At 42.8% G+C, this 24,768-nt stretch overlaps 1 protein-coding gene across 4 annotated transcripts in view; it reads right to left on the bottom strand.

Moving 5' to 3' along the window:
* Window positions 1-24,768, bottom strand: part of POGZ (pogo transposable element derived with ZNF domain) — a 2,357,128-nt gene that overhangs the window by 1,698,811 nt on the left and 633,549 nt on the right. For all 4 annotated transcript variants that reach the window (XM_044080634.1, XM_044080633.1, XM_044080632.1 and 1 more), the window contains one exon: window positions 20,407-20,534. In XM_044080634.1, coding sequence (XP_043936569.1) covers window positions 20,407-20,534 — 128 coding nt within the window. The remainder of the gene's footprint in view (window positions 1-20,406; window positions 20,535-24,768) is intronic.

Raw genomic sequence — 24,768 nt, forward strand, 5'->3', positions numbered from 1 at the left:
AAATGCATTTCACATGGCTTAGTACAGTAAGCCTCGCCCAAACACTTAAGACATTTTACATATTTGTCCTGCCAAGAAATTTTAGTCCCATACTTTCACTTTTTTAATTCTTTGCTCTCCTTTTTTTCTCCAAGTCAAAACAAAAGCTGCCATGGCAAGGACTCTCACATGGCTGAAATCTAAATATCCACAAAAAGTCAAGATACACTCAAACTGAAGACAATCATAATACCACAACTAACTGTAACACAACACAAAGACACTAAACAATACACAGAAACAGCCATCAACAAAAAATACTTGAGGTGGAACACACTGAAAAGGAAAACAACTAATTACTCTTAACCAAAAAACTAAATGAATGGGAAAAATAGCACCAAACCAGAAGGGAAGTAGCATGGAAGTCAGCTACAAATCCCAAAAAAGACAGAAAATGGAATCTGTTGACCTTGATGCAATAAACAACATTAACAAACAGGAGCACAAGAAACAATTAACAGACTGAAAAAGTACTAAAGTCAGATAAATAAGCACTATTAAAGCATGGCAGCCTGAGGCTGTTTCTTAAGGAAGGCAACCAGAAGAGATATAGAAAAAGGCCTTGGGAAGCACATGACTGGATAAAATAGGTGTAGTTTGATGGTCTGTAAAAGTTCTCACTACTACTGGTATTATCCTTGTTGGTGATTAGAACTGGACTCCAACCACAGATCTCAAATTTCTTAAGACATATACAAGTCAGATGAGGTGACGTCTGCATGATACAATATACAAATGCTCTCTTCTCTACCATTCGAATAAGCAGCAGAAAGGAGAAGAGACCATGACTCCCTGATGGTGAAAGGAACAACCTCCACAGACTTAATGCAGACACCATCTGTGAGGCTGCCACTACAAGACAGGACAGTAGAAGCAGTTCTAAATGACAGCAGCAAGTTCTAATCCACAGAAAGATAAAGTAATGGACCAAATGAAGTTCAAGACTATTGCAAGATGTAAGCTGAGTCATCACTTCACTGATGCAAGGGAGAAATGGACTCATCTTCATGCTTCTATTGTCTGGTAAAGCATGACATACTGGATGCAGAGAGAAAAAACAGAAGCCATTAAGGAGATAAACTTCCAAAGCCAAAAAGGGCTAGGAAGCCTACACCTAGCACCAACTGGTCAAAAGACCCCACCCCCCAGCCCCCACCAGCAATTAGTGACATGCAAATGAAAGGAAGCCTAGGCCAGCAATCATATAAGAAAACACACTCTGACAGTAATAGGAAGGCTGCAGAAAGTGAAGGACTACTCAGGCTTTAATGAGGATTTGCCCATCAAATCTTGGTACCAAAGTCAAAGGACTAGCAACAAGAAAGGTGAAAAAACTTCTGGATGATCTGTTACCAGAAACTCCCCTAACTGTATAGTAATATCAATGTCCTCAAGCATGTTATACCACCATGAAGATGTGACTGCATACTTGTCATAAAACATACTCTGATCTTGGACTGCAAACATGCTGAGGCTAAAAAAACAAGACTTCCTAGGTCCTCTCAAGATGGCAGTGGGCAACTGACAAGGAAAATGCATAGCTCCACACCTAAGAAGTTTAAGTGGGATCAAGAAATGGCACCAGCAAAAATTACAACAGCCATATGGGACTATACAACTGAGCATGTGTAGCTCAATGAAAGAGCCCCCACCCACATGAGAATCCTCAAGCAAAGCTACTATTAACCAGCATACCAGCATACAAGAAAACACAAATAGGCTTCAAATTCTCCTGGTTTCCATTGCAGTAGCCAGCATATGGGTAGATGCTGGACTCTTGACTGCATCTTAAAATATAAATCCCACAGCAATGTTAAACCATAGCAGAGGGAACCACTGTGAAGACAGTGATAAACCCAAACACTAAGTTACAGAAATGACCCCAAAAGTCCCCTCAGGACAGGAGGAACTCTAAGACCTAGAAACAAACCAAATCACCTACACAAGTCTGTCAAGAAAAAGCCAACCCTCATTGCATTCCTCAAATCAGGGCAGCTTCTACTTCTTCTAGAGGGGTACAAGCTAGCCCTGCCTTAAAGGTTCTGACATGGCAGAACCATGACAAAAATCATAAAAGAGGAACAGCAGCAGCAGCAGCTAGCCCCAATTCTACTAACACCTAAAATACTTTTTGCCACACAAGGTGAATCAGTACAGTTGCCTCCACCTAGAACAAGGCCAGACCCAAGTCTAGGCTGCAGGAGGGAGGCTAGCAGCGACAGCTCTCTATGGTAACACTTATGCTCAACCTTACAGCAATGACAAGACCTCCTTCTCCACTTCTTCGAAAAATAGAGTTAAAAAAAGAACAGAAAAAGTACAGTTTTGTACCTACCATAAATGTAGATGTCCGATAGGAATGCATCTGCAGTCCTTACAAATGGGTTGTCCTGTCGTCAGGCAGCCCCTCGGTCGGCCGGATTCCAAAGTCTGGGTCTGGCCTCGGCTGGTGTCGCACTTCACCCGACGTCATAGCTGCAGTTATTCGGGCATAAAGGCATCAGCCGACGCCATTTTCCTCAGTGTTTCTTGCCCCAGATGCCAGGTGCCCTCTTGGAAGGCTAAATTTGGATAAATGCCAATGTTTCCAAATAGTAGAGAGCAAGCACAAAAAATAAGCATGTATGTACATATATACAAACAAATACACCATAATAGATCCCCCCCAGCTAGCTATAAGATGGGCAAATACCCTAGGAGTACCACAGAGGGAAGGCGGTGGGTAATCCTGACTGCAGATGCATTCCTATCGGACATCTACATTTATGGTAGGTACAAAACTGTACTATGTCCTTCAAGGATGCATCTGCAGTCCTTAAAAATGGGTAGAATACCATAGCCAAACTAGGGGAGGAGGAAGAAGAAATTATGGTGTAGTTAGGATCCCTTGCAAAACAGCAGTGGTAAACCCTGCTCGGGATCTAGAGTATAAAGGTAAGTTATAATGCTTGGCAAATGTATGCATGGAGGTCCAAGTAGCAGCCTCTATAATGTCCTTGGTAGCCACTCCTCGTAAGAAAGCTGTGGTAGTGGCCGTAGCCCTTGTAGAGTGAGGCCTGATGTTCTCTGGAGTTTTCTTTCCATGGTAGGAGTAACAAAATCTAATGCAATTTCCTATCCACTTGGAGATTGTCTGTTTTGAAATTGCTTTTCCTTCCCTTCCTGTTGCATATGCTACCAGTAGCTGGTCAGTTTTTCTATTGCCCTTGGTTCTGTCCAGGTAGTAGCGTAACTGTCTTTGTACATCCAAGGTATGCAACAGTCTTTCTCCCCTGTTCTGTGGGTTGGGGAAGAATGTAGGTAGGTGGATAGCCTGATTTAAAGATACTCTGGATACCACCTTGGGCATAAATGTAGGATTTGTTCTCATGGACACTCTATCTTGATGGAAGATCAGGAAGGGTTGCACTGCCATTAATGCCTGTAGTTCAGATACCCTTCTTGCTGAAGTGATTGCCAGCAGGAAAGCAGTCTTCCATGATAAGTATTGTAATTCTGCTGTTGCTGCTGGTTCGAAAGGAGGAAGTGTCAATTTTTCTAGCACAAAGTTCAAGTCCCATGCTGGCAATGGTGGTTTCCTAGGAGGTTTTACATTTTAATTCCTCTCAGAAACTGCCTGAGCAGAGGATGCGAGAAGACAGGAGGATCTGAGCTGTATTCTGCTGAAATAGCTGATGCATGCATCTTGATGGAAGAATAGGACAGGCCTGTGTGGAAGAGCTCTGCCAAGTATTCCAGGATGCTGGCTATGTTTACCTGTGACACATCTTCTCCCTTTGCAGTACTCCAAATGAGATATCTTTTCCATTTTGCTGCATAATTTTTCCTTGTTGAGGGTCTGCGAGCCTCAAGGATAATGTCTTTAACCCTTTGTGATAAATTTGGGTTAATTGATCTTATGTAATGTTCCAGGCAGTCAGCTGCAGAGTTTTCAGGCTTGGATGCAGGATGTTGTAGTTGTTCTGTGTTAACAGCAATGGAACCAGGGGTAGTGTCCATATTTGTTCCCGAGACATGCTCCTTAGCAATGGGTACCAATGTTGCCTTGGCCAGTCTGGAGCTATCAGGATGATCCTTGGACGGTCCTCTTTGATCTTCAATAGCACCTTGTGCATCAAAGGAAGTGGTGGGAATGCATATGCTGTCCGGTTTTTCCAACTGAAAGATAGGGAGTCCACCTTCCAAGCAAGTGGGTGGTACGTCCTTGTGCAGAATTTCTTTAGCTGGTGATTGTGTGGGGATGCAAATAAGTCTATTTCTGGAAGTCCCCATTTCCTTGTAATGTATTTGAAGATGTCCGGATGTAGCATCCATTCGTGGGCATCCGTGGTAGTCCTGCTTAATATGTCTGCTAGAATGTTTTCTTTTCCCGGTACAAAAATTGCTTGTAACTGAATGTTGTAGCTCAGAGCCACATTCCATAGGTCCAGTGCCATCCGGCATAGAGGGTATGAATGTGTGCCTCCCTGTTTGTTGATGTACCACATAACTGTTGTGTTGTCTGTCCTTATCATCAACTGACCTTCTCTGAGAAATGGTCTGAATGTCTGGATTGCCAATTTTACTGCCAGCATTTCCTTTAGATTTATGTGTAGGTGCAGCTGGTCTTGAGTCCATAAGCCTTGTATGCACCTGTCCAGCATGTGGGCCCCCAACCGAGGTCTGAGGCGTCCGTCGTGATGGTTTGGCTTGGTTGAATGCTGTGGAAGGGCAATCCTGTGTTTGATTGACAGGCCTGAGCCCACCATAGGAACTCTTGCTTCAGGCATGGGATTATTGGAATTTTGGTTTCCAGGCTGTGCTTGTGTTGAGACCATAAATTCTTTAGGTACCACTGTAGCTTTCTCATATGCAGTCTGGCATGAGGGACCAGTATTATGCAGGATGCCATGAAGCCCAAGGCTTGCAGTACTTTTCTTGCTGTTAGATGGTTCTGCTTTGTTAATGCCAAGAAGTAGAGAGGTAGTTGCTCTTGCTTTTCTGCAGTTAGGAATGCCATTTGCTTTGATGTGTCCAGTTCTGCACCCAAAAAGATTATTCTTTGGGATGGTATCAGCCTTGACTTTTTTATATTGACTGTATATCCCAGGGCTTGTAGCAGGTAAATGACTCTTTGTAAGTCTTCTGTTAGTTTGTTTTTGTTGTCCGCTTGTATCAGGCAGTCGTCCAGGTAGGGGTAAATTTGGATTCCTGAAGCCTGCAATGAGCAATTACTGATGCCAGGCATTTCGTGAACACTCTGGGCGCAGTAGATAAGCCAAAGGGCAATGCTGAGAACTGATAATGCTCTGATCCTGCAAGAAATCTGAGGTATCTTCTGCAATTTGGTCGTATGGGGACGTGCAGGTATGCCTCCTTGAGATCTAGAGTTACCAGCCAAGACTCCTTGCCCAGCATGGGAAGAAGCTGCTGTAGAGTCAGCATTTTGAATTTTGGAACAATGAGGAATGTGTTTAAAGCGGACAGGTCGAGAATAGGCCTCCATTTGTTCTCTTTTCTTGGTACCAGGAAGAGTCTGGAGTAAAATCCCTTTCCTTGCTCCATAGATGGTACCTTTTCCACAGCTCTCATCCTTAATAATTGAGATATTTGTTTTAGAGCTTCTGTCTTTTGATTTGGAGGTAGGTTTGGCATTCCTCTCTTCCCTGGTAGGGTATGGAAGTGGAACCTGTAGCCTTGGTCTATTGTCTGTAAAATCCACTTGTCTCTTGTGATGTAATGCCAGTTTATTGAGAATAAGGCTAGCCTTCCGCCTAAGGGTGCTTCTAGTTGTTCCCTGGTAGGCGGTGCCAGAGCCAAGTCACTGTGATTGTCCCGTTGCAGTGGTGGTGGCTGTGTCTGTGCTTCGCTGGTTGTTACCCTGCCACTGGCGTCCCCTGTAGGCACCCCTGGATTGGTTTCTGCCTCTTGATCGCCTATTCCTGCCTCTCTGTGCTTTAGAGGAGTCTGGAAAGGACCAATTTTTGGAGGGCCAATTCCTGCTAAACCTTGGAGGTTGGACCTGTAAGAAATCTTTCACTGTTTGTACAGATTTTGCCTTCTCCTCCATCTTCTTCAGTACCTGTTGTGCAGGTGAACCAAATAAATTGGCCTTGTCCATGGGAGCATCTAACAGTTTTGATTTGACATGGTCCGGTAAGGCCTGCTCTTTCAACCATGCATGCCTTCTGATAACTGTGCCAGTCATGGCTGATCTAAAGGAGGCCTCCAGTGCATCATAGCCGCATTTTAAAGAATGGTTACTAACTTGTTGAATGTTATGTACCATTTCCTGAACATACTTCTTGTCAAAAGGTTAATCAGCGGACAGTTTTTTAGTTAACTGGTCAAGCATATATTCTTGATATTGGATCATATGAAATTGACAGTTCAAGGCCCTAGCTGACAGAGTAGCGGAAGTGTAAACTTTTTTACCCCATCTCTCTAAGGATCTGGATTCCCTTTCAGAGGGGAGGGGATTTTTAGCAGAGGTAGTTGCTACAGCCTTAGGTCCCTGGGAGATCGTTTCGGGATCTGCAAAAGGAGCCTTGTATAAATGGTGATGTGTGTCCGGGACCCTGTAGTACCTATCGGGCTTAGCAGGGCCGGAGGTAATGAATCAGGAGCAGTACAAGCATCATTAAATGCATCATCTACAACAGAAAGAACTGGAGGTATAGCTAAAGGCCTATGTTGTGGTAAATGCAAGAAGGTTCTAAGCCTTTTCCTGGAGTCTGAAAAATCTTGGCCCTGCCATTGAAATTGTTCCCTCATAGCATGCAAGGTTTCCCCAAAGGAAAATTCCTCAGGTGGAGGGGCAGAAGGGATGGACTCTTCAGCATCAGAGTCTTCGTAAGGGGAAAAAGGAGCCTCTGGAGGGTCTGTATTATCCGAATCATCAGAGGAATCATCTGTGGACACTGGCTCAGGGGGCTCTGCTCTAGGCCTCTTCTCTGGAAGTGGATGAGAGGCCCTGTCTGGATGAGGCTGGGATCCCCGGATTAAAGAAATAAGATCCTCTGCCAAAGAAAGCATTTGGGAACTGGAACTGGGCCTGTGAGTAGGGGTCTTAACAGGCACAGTTTTTGTAGCTTTAGCTGCTTTAGCCCTGGCAAAGGCCTTAATGGACATGGCTGCAGGAGGCCTAGCAGCTCCACGTGCAGGAGTAGAAATATCCAAGGGAATAGTGTCTGATAATTCCTGAGAAATCGCAACAGCAGGTTGGATTTCAGAAGCCGATTCCACGAGGTTAGAAGAAGCCTCGGTAGAAGGCATGCTTTCGGCTGAAGGAAGAACCGCTAGCTCGGTTTCAGCCGAAACCGAGACACTTGCGGTTTGCTTAACCGCGGTTTCAGCCGAAACCGTGGACCGCGAGTGTCGGTCCTTTTCCTTGCGTTTTTTGGTTATTTGTGTAGTCGGAGGATCCGACGGCATCTTATAAGCAAAATCAGAGCCGAAAAACTGCTCAGCAAATTCCGACCGACGTCTAAGCGTCCGTCGGTTAAAAGAAGCACAGGCTAGACAAGCTGCTACGTCGTGGTCTGGGCCTAAACAAGGTAAGCAGTAAGAGTGGAAATCTTTATGAGGTATTTGTTTCCCACAAGTTAAACAGTTATTCACTTTTTCTGACATCGGCTGAGGCAAGAAAGAGTCCCCAACGGGGTACTTAGCTTTTTAGAAGTCTTCGAAGTTGTATTCGGTAGTAGTAATCTCTGGTTCTGACCGACCGGCACTTGCGAACAGCTTCTGCTTCGGGCGCCACGCGGCAAAAAAGACTGAGAAAAATGGCGTCGGCTGATGCCTTTATACCCGAATAACTGCAGCTATGACGTCGGGTGAAGTGCGACACCAGCCGAGGCCAGACCCAGACTTTGGAATCCGGCCGACCGAGGGGCTGCCTGACGACAGGACAACCCATTTGTAAGGACTGCAGATGCATCCTTGAAGGACATTTGCCTATTCCTTAGGGAAGGTAACTAACTCCACTTGAGGAAACCATCAACCAAAGCCACAGAGGCTGGGCAAAACAGACTATCTTCTGGAAAGGAGAGTCCAGAATACAGCAGCTGAGTCATTATTTGAAAGAGCATATCCTCAGCTACACCACCCTGTGCAAATACATTCCAAAACCCGAGCCATAGCATCCTCATAACCAAAATTACAGAGGGGCATGCATAGAGGGTATGGAAGAAGTTCTCTTTTTTGGTCCAGACTATGGGAAGTTCTCCAGCTTTCACACTATCAGTTTCACCAGGAAGAGCAAATTCTGTACAGATGAGATGCACAACTACATGTTCCAGTGTGACAGAAAAGTACACTCTCTACTCTCACCTGTCCAAAGCTTTCAATTCCTAAGGCAAGTGGATGAAAGTCCCTAGAATCACCAGCCACCACAGACAACACAGTAATCAGTTTCAGGAAGCTTAGAAATTAAATCTCTAATCAGCTGGGGACTATACTGGATGCTGGTCTTCTTGTGGGTCAAAGCAGTTCATTAAAGGTACCTCTGAACCTCTAAGATAACATTTTTAAAGATAGTCCCTAGTGGAGGAGATGACCAGGGATGTACAACGGCTTTTTTATCATGGGAGTTACTCAGTGACAGGAGAGATGGAAACAAAAACATGCGAGATGCCACAATCCAAAAATTCACAAATGAGAGGCAATTCCAGAGGGTGGTGGGGTGAGGAACGGGAGGACTAATTATCCCTGCTTCTTTTAACAAGGACCTCACCACCATCAGGCTCCTAAGGAAAGCCTGAGTGGAAAGGAGGTCTGTGTCCTCCAACAGCCCCAAGCAGCAGAAAATTTACAAGCTCAGTCAAGCATAAGAAAACTTCACGCTAGCTTCTTGGTAGACCACAGCCCTCAAAAGCAAATAAATACGGGGGAAATATGTACTTTTACCCAATATTAGGATCAAAGTGTCCTAAGAAATATATATGTAACAGCAAGAACTTGAAAAATCAATTATCAATTTTAAATATATTCTTCATGAATGAAAGCTAATGGTGTTTAAATCAGCACATTTGACAATGTAAAATAAACCTAAACTTCTAACAGTACTGTGGCTACATACTCCTTTTATTATACATCACTACAGGATCCCAAGTAACCTGAGTTTTAATTAAAGCTTTATTGCTGTGTACCACGGAGATGGTTAGTTTTCCGATACTTTTAAAAGGAAGCCCAAGACAGTGAAACATTTTTCTAATTTAACTCTCCAAATGAAAAAAAAAGAAAGGAAAGAAAACTGTCAACTTTCAGTTACCAAAACTATGAAAAGAATAGTTGTGTAAAATCTTGCCATAACCATAGATGTCCTTCTCTTCCATGTTGCAGTATTCTTACTGTGGGATTTCCTGCCTCAGGCGACCCAAACGTCGGCTCCTATACAAAAGCTTAAGCTTGGTTGCTGTAGGTGCGTGGGACGTCACACATAGGGCCATAAACCAGGGACCTTAAATGCAACATCTGCAGGCACAGACCGCAGAATCTGAAGGCCAAACAGTCCCAAAGAGAGCAATAAGTGATTGTAAGCCAGAAGTGTCAAGTGTCGTATGCTGGCTAGCTGCTTTTGGTGTAGGGTAGAGCTTCCTAGCACTCAAGAGCTATATCCACAGTCCAAACTTAATCCAGGGGGATGGAGTGAGGGAAGGAACACTGCAACATGGAAGAGAAGGACATCTATGGTTATGGTAAGATTTTACACAACTATTCTATGTCTTTCTATTCCTATGTTGCAGTAATCTTAGTGTGGGAGAGTACCACAGCTTAGTTAGAGTGAAGGCTGGAGGTAGAAGAAGATTCCAGAAACCCCTGCAGGATTGCTCTAGCAAAGCCTGCCCTGGCTCTGGGGACTTGATCCAGCTTGTAGTGTTTTGGTGAAAGTGTGAATAGTGGACCAGGTGGCAGCTTCCATAATGGAAGCCGTGTCCAGCCCTTTGAGGAAGGCTTTGGAAGTAGCCATGTCTCTGGTGGAGTGAGCTCTCACCCCATGGGGTAAGTGCTTGCCATGGTGTGAATAGCAGAAGGAAATGGGATTTTTGGTCCAGCGCAAAGCAGTTTGCTTGGAAACTGCCTTGCTCATAGCCCTGGGGTGTGGGGTGAAAGGAGACAAAAAAGTTGGTTAGATTTTCTGAAGGACTTAGTTTTGTTTAGGTAGAATCTCAGTTGTTTGTGTACATCTAAGAAATGGAGAATACTCTCACTATTGTCAGTTGGAGACAGAAAAAAGGTAGGCAAGTGAATAGATTGATTTAAGAACGGTTCATTTACCACTTTGGGCATGAAGGAAGGGTTAGTGCATAAGGTTACCCTGTCCTTGTGGAAGGTTGTGTGCATGTGGGGGGGGTGCAGACCATGAGAGCCTGTAACTCTGACAATCTCCTAGCAGAAGTGATGGCCGCCAACAGTACAGTCTTCCATGTACACAACTGTAAATTAGGACTGCTAGCTGGCTCAAAGGGGGCCAGTGTTAGTTTTTCCAGGACAAAGTTTAGGTCCCAGGGTGGTGGGATGGGCTTTCTAGGTGAGCTGATGTGTAAGACCCCTCTCAGGAAAAGTTTAACATCTAGCCTGGACAGCAAAGTGGGATCTAGACGCAGGCAGGCAGAAATGGCTGAAAGGTGCACTTTCACTGAGGTGTAAGATAGGCTATCCTTAATGAGTTCACACATATAAGCAAGGACTAGGGAAGGGTCTGATTGGCTGGGGTCTCTGTCCTTATGTAGACATCATACAGAGAATCTCTCCCATTTTGATAAGTATGACTTTCTAGTAGCAGGTTTCCTGGCCTCCCTCAGGACTGTAAGCATGTCCTATGAGCAGTGGTGTCTAAAAGGGATTAGAAGTTTATCACCCAGAGTGTTAGTGCTAATATTTGTAGGTGAGGATGGATTAGGGTTCCCTTTTGTTGTGTGAGAAGGTCCACCTTGTGGGGTAACTTGTGGTGATTGCCCCTTGGCTAGTGAATGAAGTAGGGGGAACCAGTATTGCCTTGGCCAGTAGGGGGTCACCAGCAAGATTTTTGGTTTGTCCTTCCTGATTTTCAGTAGGATCTTTTGGATTAGAGGGAAGGGGAAGCATATAGAAACAGTCTCTTCCATGGAATGCTGAAGGCATCTATTCTCCAGGCAAGTGGGGAGTGACCCTTGGTGCAGAAATTGCACAACTGTCTGTTCTGGGGGAGGCAAACAGATCCGCTTGAAGAGTGCCCCACTGGTGGACAATGTCTAGAAACGTCTCTCTGTTCAACATCCACTCGTGCTATAGAGAAGATGTTCTGCTGAGAATATCTGCTTGTTTATTGCCCTGAGACAGGATGTATGAGGCCTGCAGGGACAAGTTGTGCCTGGAGGCGTGGTCCAAAATTTGTAGAGTTATTCTGCAAAGGTGGTAGGCTTTGGTCCCTCCTTGTTGTTGAGGTACTACACAACTGTGGTGTTGTCTGTGAATATTAGAAGGGTGGAGGTTAGGATGAAAAACCTCCAGGGCCAGGAGAAATGCGGTAATTTCCCTGACATTGATATGCTTCTTTGGAAGGGTAGGATTCCATGTTTCCTGAACCCTGAAACCTTTGCAGGTGGCTCCCCACCCTAGGTCTGATGCATGTGTGTGCTTGAGCTGGGTTGGGGAGGGGATTTGGAGTGGTAATACCGGGTTGCAGAATCCACTACCTTAGTTCTGATTTGAGGCAGGGCAGAAAAAGAATTTGCTTCTCCAGGGAGTGTTGGTGTTGTGACGACATGTTTTTGAGGTACCACTGGAACTTCTGCATGTACATTCTTGCTAAGGAAAGCATAGGAATGATGGCTGCCATAAGCCCCAGGAGTTGCAGGAATTTTCTTGCAGAAATCTGGGGTTCAGTAAAAGGGTTTGAAAGTGAGTGGAGAGGGTGTGGACCTTTTCCTGGGGGAAAAAGGCCCGCATGAATCTGTCCTGATTCTGCAGCCCAGAAAGATTTTTGTCTTGCTGTGGGAGCAAGGAGGATTTGTTTATGTTGAGGGTGAAGCCCAGGTTTTGATGAAGGGTGGTGGTAAACCTGAAGTGGTCTTGGAGGAGGACTTCTGTCTCTGCTAGAAGGAGAATGTCGTCTAGGTAGGGATAGTGTTGGATACCTTGTGTCCTGCAGTAAGCAATGGCTGGGGGTAGGCATTTTGTGAACACCCTGGGTGCAGTGCAAGGCTGTAAACTGAAAATGAGAGCAGGGTCCAGAAAAAAGTACAGTTTTGTACCTACCATAAATGTAGATGTTCGAAGATCCACATTGCTGCAGTCCTTACATATGGGTAGTCCGCTGTCCTCGGTCGGCCCGAATATCAAAGTATTAGGCTGACGTTGGTCAAGGCGCTTAAGACTGACATCAGGACGTCAGGGTACAAATGCGCATGACCGACGTCATATCCTCAGTCTTTTCTTGCCCCAGATGTCAGAAGACCCTAAAAAGAAAGGCCAAAACCAAAAGACAGCTAAAAACAACCAACCACCCCTGCACTAATCACATTTACAATATTTACAATATTCACAACCCAAACCACACAACCGCCTCTAACTACAGAGGGGAAGGAGGGAGGGTAAATTGACTGCAGCAATGTGGATCTTCGAACATCTACATTTATGGTAGGTACAAAACTGTACTATGTTCTTCATCTCACATTGCTGCAGTCCTTACATATGGGTAGAATCCCAAAGCAGAGGTAAGGGAGGATGGCAAAATTATAAAGCATTAGGAGCTGCCAAAATGCCCTGTAAAATTGCAGTGGCAAAACCAGCCCTAGATTTAGAGTAAAGTGGAAGGTGGTAATGCTTAGAGAAAGTATGCACTGAACTCCAAGTAGCTGCCTCCAAAATATCTTTAGTAGCCACCCCTTAAAAAGCTGTAGAAGTGGCAGTAGCCCTAGTGGAATGAGGCCTAATCCCAGCTGGAATCTCCTTACCATGATGGGAATAACAGAAAGCAATACAAAACCCAATCCACTTAGAAATAGTTTGTTTTGAAACAGGTTTGCCCTGAGAACCCAAAGCAAATGAAACAAACAACTGCTGAGACTGCCTGAACCCTTTAGTTCTGTTCAAATAATATCGTAACTGCCTGTGTATATCCAAAGTGTGTAAAATCTTTTCCCCTTTATTTTGGGGGTTTGCATAAAAAGTAGGCAAATGAATAGCTTGGTTCAAAGCCACACTAGAAACCACTTTAGGCATAAAGGAAGGATTAGTACGCAAAGATACCCTATCCTTATGGAAAATTAAGAAAGGCTCAACCGCCATAAGGGCCTGTAATTCAGAAACCCTTCTCGCAGAGGTAATGGCCAACAAAAAAGCAGTCTTCCATGATAAATATTTCAACTCGGCAGTAGCTGCAGGCTCAAAAGGTTGTAGAGTGAGTTTCTCCAACACAAAATTGAGATCCCAAGCAGGAGTAGGAGCTCTACGTGGGGGTCTTATATTCTTTGCCCCTCTAAGGAATTGCTTAAACAAAGGATGAGAAAACAAAGGTGGGTCACAGTCATAGTGAGCAGAAATTGCTGCAGCATGAACCTTAATAGAGGAGAAAGACAAACCTTTGTCCAGTAACTCAGTAAGGTATTGCAGAGCCACACTTAAATTAGGCTTAGAAACATCAAAGTCCTTTGCTGTACTCCAAAATAAAAATCTCCTCCATTTATCTGCGTACACTTTCCTTGTACTAGGCCTTCTGGCCTCCAAAATAACATTCAAAACTTGTTGTGGAAGCTGAGACCCTCCAGGGTTTAAAACAGAATATGCCAGGCTGTTAGATGCAGAGAGTGAAGTTTGAGATTGAGTAAATGACTGTTCTCCTGAGACAGCAGGTGAGGAATCGAAGGCAAAGGCCAAGGTGGCTCCCGTACCAGACTTCTCAGTAATGGGTACCAGTGCTGTCAAGGCCAATCTGGAGCTATTAAAATCATGTTTGGCTTGTCCTGTCTGACCTTCAGGAGTACCTTTGGGAGGAGAGGCAGAGGTGGAAAGGCATACACATGAAGATTGCTCCAATTGAAGGAAAGAGCATCCACTTTCCAAGCTGTGGGATGAAACCTTTTTGTGCAAAACTTTGGCAGCTGGTAGTTTAGTGGAGAAGCGAACAGATCTATGTCTGGAGTTCCCCATAACACTGTCAATTTCTGAAATACATGAGGATCCAATTTCCACTCGTGGGGATCCATAATTTGTCTGCTCAACACATCTGCTAAGGAGTTCTGTGCTCCTGGCAGAAACCTTGCCTGAAGATTTAGCTGTAAACTGAGAGCAGTCTCCCACAAAATCATTGCTTGTCTGCATAGAGGATAAGAATGCGTTCCCCTTGCTTGTTGATGTACCACATGACAGTTGTGTTGTCTGTTAGAACCAACACCTGCCCTGGAAGAAGTAAATCCTTGAAAGCTATTAATGCAAACTGGACTGCTAACATCTCCTTTAAGTTGATATGTAGATGTTGAAGTCTGGCAGGCCACGTGTCTTGTACCCATTTTCCATTCAGATGAGCTCCCCAAGCTTTGTCTGAGGCATCTGTCGTTAGAATCTGACTCGCCTCTGGCCGGGTCACAGAGAGTCCCTTGTTTAGGTGACATTCCTGAGCCCACCACAAAAATTCCTTTTGAATGCAAGGTATTATCTGAATGACAGTGTCCATATCTTGGCAGTGCTGTGTCCATACATTTTTGAGATACCATTGTAGCTTCCTCATATGCAGTTTGGCATTGGGAAGTACCAGAATACAAGATGCCATGAACCCCAAGGCTTGAAGGACTGTCCTTGCAGTCAGCCTGGACTGACGAGACAATTGATGGAAGTAAAGAGAAAGATTCTTTTGTTTGTCCGGGGTCAAAAGGCCATCTGGGATGCTGTATTCAGTCTCACACCCAGAAAGCACATGTCCTGAGAGGGTACTAGACTGGACTTTATTTCGTTCACAGAATACCCCAGGCATCTTAACACTGCTATCACATACTGTAAATGATGAAGAAGTTCGTCCTTTCCTTGGGCCAGAATCAGGCAATCGTCCAAATAAGGATAGATTTGTATTCCTCTTAGCCTGAAGAAAGCTATCACTGGAGCCAGAACCTTCGTGAACACTCTGGGCAGTAGATAAGCCAAAGGGCAATGCAGAGAACTGATAATGAGAAGTCCCAGCCCAACGCAGATACTTCCTGCAACTGAGCCTGATAGGAACATGAAGGTAAGCCTCCTTGAGATCCAGAGTCACCATCCAGTGATCTTTGCCCAGCAGAGGTAAAAGCTGTTGTAACGACAACATTTTGAACTTGGGAATGTCCAGATATGTGTTGAGGATAGATAAATCCAAAATTGGTCTCCACGTGTTCCCTTTCTTTGGTACTAGGAACAGGCGAGAATAAAATCCTAGGCCCACTTCTGGCAGAGGGACCGGTTGTATGGCCCCTATTTGAAGTAGTAGAGAAATTTGTTTGTGAGCCTCTAGTCTTTGCTGAGGAGGAACGTCCGGCATCCCTTTGAAAGGAGGCAAGGTATGGAAATAAAACTTGTAACCTTGGTGTATGATATCCAATACCCATCTGTCTTGGGTAATCAAATTCCAATTTTCCTTGAAGAGTGCCAACCTTCCTCCCAAAGGTGCTGCCAGGCAAGAAGGATCTGGCAGCTGAAAAGGTAGGTCATTGGGCCTGTTTACGAAAGGACTGGCCCCTGCCCTCACCCAAAGATTGTGCAGGTGAACTCCCTGTTCTAGGTCTGAAAGAACTCTGAGCTCTGCCCCTACCACGTCTAGATCTACCCCTAGACTGAGAATCATAAGAAGGATCGTCCACCCCTTAGCAGGCCAATTCCTACTAAACTTGGAGGCTGAACTTGCAAAAATCTTTAACAGCCTGCATAGACTTAGCCTTGTCTTCCATTTTCTTCAAGACTGACTCCACAGGTGAACCAAACAACACATCAGACTGTAAAGGAGCATCCAAAATCCTCGTCTTAACATGGTCAGATAAATTCTGATCCCTCAGCCAGGCGTGCCTGCGAAGAACTGAACCAGTGGCAGCCACCCTAGACGAGGCCTGTACAGCATCAAAACCACATTGTAAAGAATGCTTACCCACCTGTTCAGAGACATGCACCAAATCTTGTAATTCTTTACACTCAATGCCTTCCGCCAGAGCATCCACCTTAGACTTCAATTGAGAAAGAAGATAGTTTTGATATTTCAACATGTGAAACTGGCAATTCAAAGCCCTCATAGCTAAGGTAGAAGATGTATAAACTTTCTTTCCCCATCTATCCAAAGCTCTGGCCTCTTTATCTGGAGGAACCGGATTTTTTACAACAGAGGCCTTGACACCCTTAGGTCCCTGACTAACAGTTTCTGGGTCTGCACTAGGACTCTTATAAAGATATTTATGAGCCTCAGGCACCCTGTAATACCTATCCGGTTTAACAGGAGCAGGAGGCAAAGAATCAGGATTAAGTGAAGCCTCTGCAAACACATCTTCCACAACATCCAGAACAGGGGGTATAGCCAAGGGCCTATGCTGGGGTAAAAGCAAAAATTCCCTAAGCCTTTTCCTGGAATCAGAGAAGTCCTGACCTTCCCACTTAAAATGTTCCCTCATGGAATGAAGAGTCTCTGAAAAGAAAAATCCTCTGGAGGAGAAGCAGAAGGAGTCGAATCATCTGCATCAGAATCAGAATAAGGAGAGTACTCCTGCAAGTCTTCAGCCGAAGACTCTGAAACATCCGAAGCCTGCTCAAAACTCCCCAACTCTGGCTCCACCCTAGGCCTCTTATCAGGAGGGGGCAAAGAACCTCTAATCAAAGTAATCAAATCTTCTGCCATTTTAAGCATGTGCTTCTTGGGCACAGACCCTGCTGAACTAGGAGTGACACCAACAGAAGCTAAACCTGGCCTGCCTCTGGGAGAAGCCTTGGAAACAGAAGGAGAGGGCCTAACCACCCTAGGAAGGGAGGGGAGTACAGTAACCTGAGAAGCCCCTTCAGCCTGACCTGCCTCCTGAGAGGCCGCATCCTGCAATATCAAAGTCTCCCCCTGGGACTCCAGAGAAGCCTCCGTCGGAACCACCGGTTCCACTGACACCTCTAAAGAACCGGCGTCCGGAATGGACGACTCATCTTGCCTGGGTTTAACTGCTTTGTCTTTGCGCTTCTTCGAAGAAGCGGGCGCCGGAGAATCCGACGGCATATTATAATTGCACCGCTTCCCGAAGACCAGCCTAGCACAATCTAACCTTCGCTTAATGGTGCGCTTATTGAACCTAGCACAAAAGCGACACCCAACAACGTCGTGCTCAGGCCCCAAACAAGGAATACACAAAGAATGATAATTCCTATGCGGTATCTGTTTCCCACAAGAAATACAGTTATTCACTTTTTCTGACATCCGGTAAACCACTGAGGCAAGAAAAAACTAAAATATTCCCCAACGGGGTACTTAGCCAACTTTGATTCGGTCTGAAACTCCGAACTCGAAAAATTTCAGAACGCCGAACGGCACTTGCAACGCTGCTTCTGCATCGGACCATGCGGCAGAAAAGACTGAGGATATGACGTCGGTCATGCGCATTTGTACCCTGACGTCCTGATGTCAGTCTTAAGCGCCTTGACCAACATCAGCCTAATACTTTGATATTCGGGCCGACCGAGGACAGCGGACTACCCATATGTAAGGACTGCAGCAATGTGAGATGAAGAACATCGTAAACATTTTCTGCTGGAGGGTTTTATGGGGATATGGAGATAAGCCTCCTTTAGATCCAGTGTGGTCATGAAGGCCTGGGCTGGGATAAGAGGGAAAAAGGTTGGAAGGGAAAACATTCTAAATGATGGAACTTTTAGGAATTGGTTTAGAAAGGACAGATCCAGTATAAGTCTCCAAGGGCCATACTTTTTGGGGACCAGAAAGAGTCTTGAGTAAAACCCTTTTCCTTCCTGTCCTGAAGGAAAAGGTTATATTGTTCTTAGTTTTTGGAGATCTAGAAGAATTTGTGGCAGGAGGTGGATTTGATTTTTGGGTGGAAAAGTAAAGGGCCTTGGGATGGGCTTTTCCCTCCAAGAAAGGAAGTATCCATTTGGAATGAAAGTCAGTACCCATTGGTCTAAAGTGATGGTTTTCCAAAATGGTAAACAGTGGGATAGGCGGGCTGACAAAGGTAGATGGGCAAGACAGTCACACATTGTTGGGTGCACTTCTATCCTGAAATGACTGTCTAGGAGTTGGTTGAGAGGTAATAGGTCTGGAGTAGGATTTGCCTTCTGGATCCACTCCTGTGCCTGGTGGAGGAGGGGCTGCCAGAGGAAGGGGTTTTTCTGACAAATGATGTCTTAGCAGGATAGTTCCTATAATACTTAGGAATAGGGGACACAAGCAAATGCTTGATGTTCTGCAGCTCCTTGTTTTTCTCCTGCAAGTTTTTAAAATGTTCTGCAGACTGTTTACCAAACAAAAGGTTATGGTCTAATGGGGCATCCATAATTTTACTTCTGAAGTCTTCAGGAAGAGATTGCAGGTGAAGCCAAGAATATCTGCGGAGGAAAGAAGCAGAAGCTGCTGACCTAGCAGAGGCCTCTGCTGCATCATAACTGCACCAAATGGAATGTCTGGCTACCTGTGAAGCCAGAGACAATTTAGATGTTATGTCAGATTTAGTAGGGCAGTCAGGTGCGGCAGCCAGGAGATTGGAGGCTTGTGCATCAAGGTCCAGGGCATATTTTACCATGTGTGTCTGGTAACTGATAGCATGGAAAGCCAGGGTGGAGGAAGTGTACACTTTTATCCCAGTCCTGTCAATGCTTTTACTGTCTTTATCAGTAGACAGATGAGATGCTGAGGGAATAAGTCTAGATTGCTTGTCTGGAGAGACAGCAATAACTGCAGGGTCTGCCAAGGAGGGTTTAAGAATTTTTGCTCATCAGGTACCTTATAAAACCTGCCTGGTCTTTTGGATGCAGGTGATTGAGAGACAGGATTCTTGGATGCAGGGGTAAAAGCATCCAGATAGGCAGGTAAGACAAGTGGGATGGCTGATGGGGAAGGAGACTTCACTTGAAGGAGTTCAAAATACCTCCTCTGGGTCATCTGGGTAGTGTCCCATTTAAAGTACTCTTTCATCTTAGTTATAGTTTCACCAAAGGTAATGTCTTCTGGTGGCCCTTCAATGGATTCCTCCTCTAGGGAACAGTATTCCAAAGGGGAGGCAATCTGGGATGCATAAGAGATGGACTCTTCAGAAGAAGAGTAGTAAGGTTTTAGTCCCGCCTCTCCTTCTTGTGTAGTCTGCAAGGGGAGAGAAATGGCAGAGGCAGGTCTAGGGCTGAGGACAGGGATATGGGAGGGTGAAGAGGCTGTGAGCCTGAGAGCCATAAAGGCCTACATCAAAGAGTTAGTGAATGACTGCCAATCTGGAACTCCTTCGGGGTAGGAGTCACATGCTTAGATTTTTGTTTTCACTTAGTAGGTATAGGTCTGGGAGAAGGCCTAGGCTCAGAGGCCTGAGTTTCAGGAATTGGCATCTGCGAAGGTCATACAATTGATTCTGGTTCCCCCTCAACCTTGGTAGGGACTGATGCCTGGGCTATCTTCGTGGACGTGCCGGCCATTACTTCTGAAGCGGCTTCCTCGGTAGGAGCCGTCAAAGTAGTCGGTTCTGTCACACGTCCCTCAACCCCTAGATCAGAAGCTGGCGGAACGTCCGATGATGGAGAGGCAACAGAGGTAGACTTGGAATATTTGGCCTTTTTCCACGGTGGTTCAGTCGGATTGGCCAAATCAGGATCCATCCTAAGCGTAAGTTTTTTGAGACGTTGGTTCTCTAAATATAAGTTTAGTGTGGCCAGATGGCTGCGGAGGGTCTTAGGTACAAAAGATTGGCAAATGGAACAAGCAGAATGATTGTGTTCCTTCCCCAGACAAAAGACACAATGGTTGTATGTATCTTTATGCGATATCTGACGCCCGCAACAGCATTTGCCCTTCTTAGCTGAAATCAGCTAATACTAATTACAGCTAACCAAGCTCAAGCAAAAGGAGCAGAAAAGTTTCCCCAACGGGGAAATTAACATTTAGAAGTCTTCAAGTGTAGGAGTGAAGTGATCGATGTGACGTCGCCTGCGGCTGAAAATTTCTGAGGTCTGTGCGTACAAATGTCACATTTAAGGTCCCTGGTTTACAGCCCTACATGTGACATCCCATGCACCTACAGCAACCAGGCTTAAGCTTTTGTATAGGAGCTGATGTATGGGTCACCTGAGGTGGGAAATACCTCACTAAGAATACTGCAACACAGGAATAGAAGGACATCACGGTTCACAAATCAACTCACTGAACTCACATTTCACAGACATGCTCATATTCCTCTTCTTCTTTACACTTTAAGTAATTACCTGTTGTAGTTCTGTTTTCAACTACATTAACTTCGTCCACAAATGAATCTTCAATAATATCAGTGATTTTCTGCCAAGGCTCTAGCTCCTCTTCCTCACATTCCATAAAAAGGTCTGTGTCTGCCATTCTGAAAAAAAATAGCAAAACATTAGCATTAACAAACTAAAATTATGGATTTAACAATAAAAACAGACCTGTAATAAGATGCTTTATGTAAGAAACCTTAAGGACTTCAATCAAAGATGTTGAAAATGCTTGGCAGATAACACTGTCCCATGTTATTAGACACCCTTCCCATCAAGTATCGGTACCCCCCTCCCCCAAATTCTTAAGTTTAGACAGAATGTAAAGGAAAATAATAAAAGGCATAGGAAAATAGATGAGAGGTGGAGAAAGGGGATGCCCTTAAAGGTGTACCTTCTTACAGATCTGTTGTTACAACAGGTACATAACCTTTGTATCCATCAAGAGATCCATCTGTGGTAACCTCTAGGAAAGATTACCTAGCTAACCCTCCTCGGTGGCCCTTCTTGGGGGAATATGAATCTAATGACACAAACCCGGTATGAATATCTGCATGTAAAACCAAAGTTCAGCTTACAGTGCCTTATGAGCAGAATCAGGCTGTGAGAAAATGTGGTGATATCACTTCACTTCCAGTATGTAATAAAGTCCTTATACAAGCTTCACACAACATGGCAAGACATAAGAGAAACTCTTTTTAACTTTAATAATACTAAACCAAAGAACAATGTTACACACAAATGCATTTTCACATAAGCTTTATCAGGCATAATTACTTCATAACCCCTCATTTTTTCTCTTTAAATACATTCAACAAATCACTTCTTTAACAAATGCATAAATACTCTTATACAGAAAATAAACATATTTCATTAATACACATATATATATATATATATATATATATATATACACACACACACACACACACACACACACACACACACACACACACACACACACACATACACACATTAAATGCAAAAACATTAAAAAGCCTTTAAAACGGCATATATTTAACTAGTGCTTCAGACCTCTGTTATAAAAGTGGTTTTAAAGGATCTCTTTCATTTAGTCCCACGTTGATATGTTGCATCAAATTAAAAAATCCTCTCTCTCTCTACTACTACTTCAGTATAGTTCATAATATCATCACCTTTTGCATTCTGCATAATTAACACCATATATTTAAAAGAATGATATTTGTCTTTATCAATCACATTTGGCTAAACATTACTCTTCACAAGTTTTTCTATTTCTTTTAACACGTTCATAAACTCTCTTTTGAGTTGCCGATTTGTCTTGCCAACATAAAATGCTTCATGTTTTTCAAATGTGACTAAATATGCTAAATTCTTTCACTTGCAATCTACATAATGCTTAAAAGTGTACTGTTTCTTAGCTCTTGGATGTAACACATACTACAAGTCTATTTTCTTATATTCTTAAAGTTTAGACAGAATGTGAAGGAAAGTAATAATAGGCATAGGAAAATAGATGAGAGGTGGAGAAAGGGGTGCCCTAAAAGGTGTACTTTCTTACAAATCTGTTGTTAAAAAATTCTTTGGTTTAGTATTATTAAAGTTAAGAGTTTCTCTTATGTTTTGCCATGTTGTGTGAAGTTTGTATAAGGACTTTATTACATACTGGAAGAGAAGTGATATCACCACATTTTCTCACAACCTGATCTTTTTTCTGCAAACTATAATTACAGTTTCTGCAGTATTGTGTGTCTACATTGTGGGTTTGGCAACTTAATTTCTTAGCTGTCTCTTCAAATTCTTCTTACTTTAAAAAAAAGACTTGGAAACTCTCCTACTGTTTTCTTTAATATCAGAATTAGAAGTTAAAACACTGGAATTTTTTTCTTAAAAAAAAAAAAAAAAAAGAGAGAGAGCATGAGTATCTCTGGTACATGTGACCAAAAATCTTAAATTTGAACATGGCGGACTCGCTTCTGTTTTAACATTGCTTAAAAATTTTCACTGTCAGCTTTAGGACCAAAAGGGAGGTGCTTATTATCAAATTTACTTTTTTCTATATCAATTCTTACTTTTAATAACTCCTCTTTTCTGTAACACATTGTTTCAAATTTGTTTTGCAATAATCCCAGAATCTGTTTTAGATTGTCATTATTACTGGTAAGTCTAGAGGTGCAAATGTATTAGAGAAATTCATATCCAATCTTTTTTTTTTAAATATGGAGTGTTCAAGATATTCTGTAAACCTAAACAACAGAATAATATACAGAAAAATTACACGTTATTTAAATTTATGGTCACTTAATAGAAACTCTTTTTCCCTTGTATCAGATTCATATTTGCATAACTGCAGCATTCCTTTATAACTAGATATGGAATTGTTCTAAATGACACCAAACATTTTTTAATTATTTTTATCAGTGGTATCGGGAAAATAATTTTTTTTTTGTAACTTTATTTTTCCACTCCTCATAAATTAGTACCCCTAAGAAAAGGGAATAAATTATGTTCGTGAACATTTTAATGAGTGTTTTCATATATCGACATCGGGAATCAACTTACATTGTGATTTGTTAGAACTGGTGTTGGAATATAACGTTTTCATGTTTATGGATGCACATTACAATCAAAAACGTTTTTAGCAATGGGCACTGCATGTGCAAAAACTTGTGCAAATATGGTTCTACTACAATGACAAACTTCTGACAGAAAATGGATTTGATATGAATTTCTCCTATATATGTAGAATTGTTTTGGATGTAACTCAAAATAAAAATGAAAATAATGAGATACAGAGAAAAGTAAATGTATTTAAAGGACAGATGCTTTGCTCTTCTAGACTTACCAGTTATAATGACAAGCTAGAATACACTCTAGGATTATTACAAAACAAGTCTGAGGCTAGGGGTTACAAAAAAGAGGGGTTATTTAAAGTAAAAATGGATGTAGAAAAAAGTGGATTTGATAAGAAGGACTTCCATTTTTGGTCCTAAAGCTGACAGAGGAGAAATCTTTTTAAGCAATGTTGAAACGAGAATAAGTCAGTCGTGTTCAAATCTAAGATTTTCGGTCACATACACAAAAAATACTCATACTTTGTGTGACTCTTAAAAAATGGAGTATTTTATTTTTTTTTAGAAAACAGTAGGAGAGTTTCCCCATTTCACTTTTAAAAATTAGAAGCATTTGAAGAGACATATATGTTAAAAGAAACTAAGTTCCTGAACCCACAATGCAGATAGTATAGGAACACAATGCCGTAGAAACCGTGATTAATGTAAATACATTAAGACTTCCAGTATATTTTTACATCTGAAAACTAAGAAACAGTGTGCTTCTAAGCATTCTGCAGATTTCAAGTCAAAGAATTTAGCATAGTTAGCTACATGAAAAAATGTAAAGCATTTTATGCTGGCAAGACAAATCACCATCAAAAAGAGAGAATTTATGAACATGTAAAAGACAGAGAAACTTGCAAGGAGTATTGTTTTAGCTTAACATGTGACTGACAAAGGAAAACACAATACTTTTAAATTCATGGTGTTAAAAGTTAATCATGCAGAATCCAAGAGGTGGTGGTATTATGAACTACACTGAAGTAACAAGGAGAAAATGGATTACTGAATCTGATGCAACATATCACCCGGATTAAATGATGTAGTTCCTTTACAACCAGCTTTAAATTGAGGAGGTTTGAAGCACTAGTGAAATATATGATTTTTTTAATGTTTTTTAAAAGTTTCTCTATGTTAATATATATCAGTAAAATACTTTTTCTATATATAACAATATTTATACATTTTTGTAAGTCATGTGATTTGCTGAATGTATTTAAACAGAAAAAAAGAGAAGGGGGTATAAAATAATTATACCAGATGAAGCATATGTGAAAACGCATTTGTGTGCAGCATTTAATTCTTTGGTTTAGAAATATTAAAGTTAAGTGTTTATCTTATATCTTCCCATGTTGTATGTCATTTGCATAAGGACTTTATTACTCCTTGTGGATGTATACTGCATAAAGATCATCTAGGGTGACATTACATAAAAATGTCTTTTGAGGCAGCCACTCCTCTAGTAGACTGACCTTGGGGGCTTGTCACTACAGTCGTCCTATATTCTACATGGCAGAAGGCAACGCAACTGACCAACCTTCTGGATCAAGTAGTGATAGGAAATGTTCCTGCTTAAATTCAGTAAGCAAAGCAGACAGAAATTTGATCATCCAGATATAAAGGTCCAGCAGAATACAGGCAAGAATGGGGGTCTGCAATCTGTTGGCTGTCCAAAAGGATTAAGCAAGTTTACTTACCATATTGCTTCATTTAAATGGGAGGTTGGTGAGCCAAGATGATA

Source organism: Protopterus annectens, chromosome 8.part0, assembly GCF_019279795.1.
Source record: "Protopterus annectens isolate FY-2018-M chromosome 8.part0, PAN1.0, whole genome shotgun sequence".
Classification (NCBI taxonomy): Eukaryota; Metazoa; Chordata; order Ceratodontiformes; family Protopteridae; genus Protopterus; species Protopterus annectens.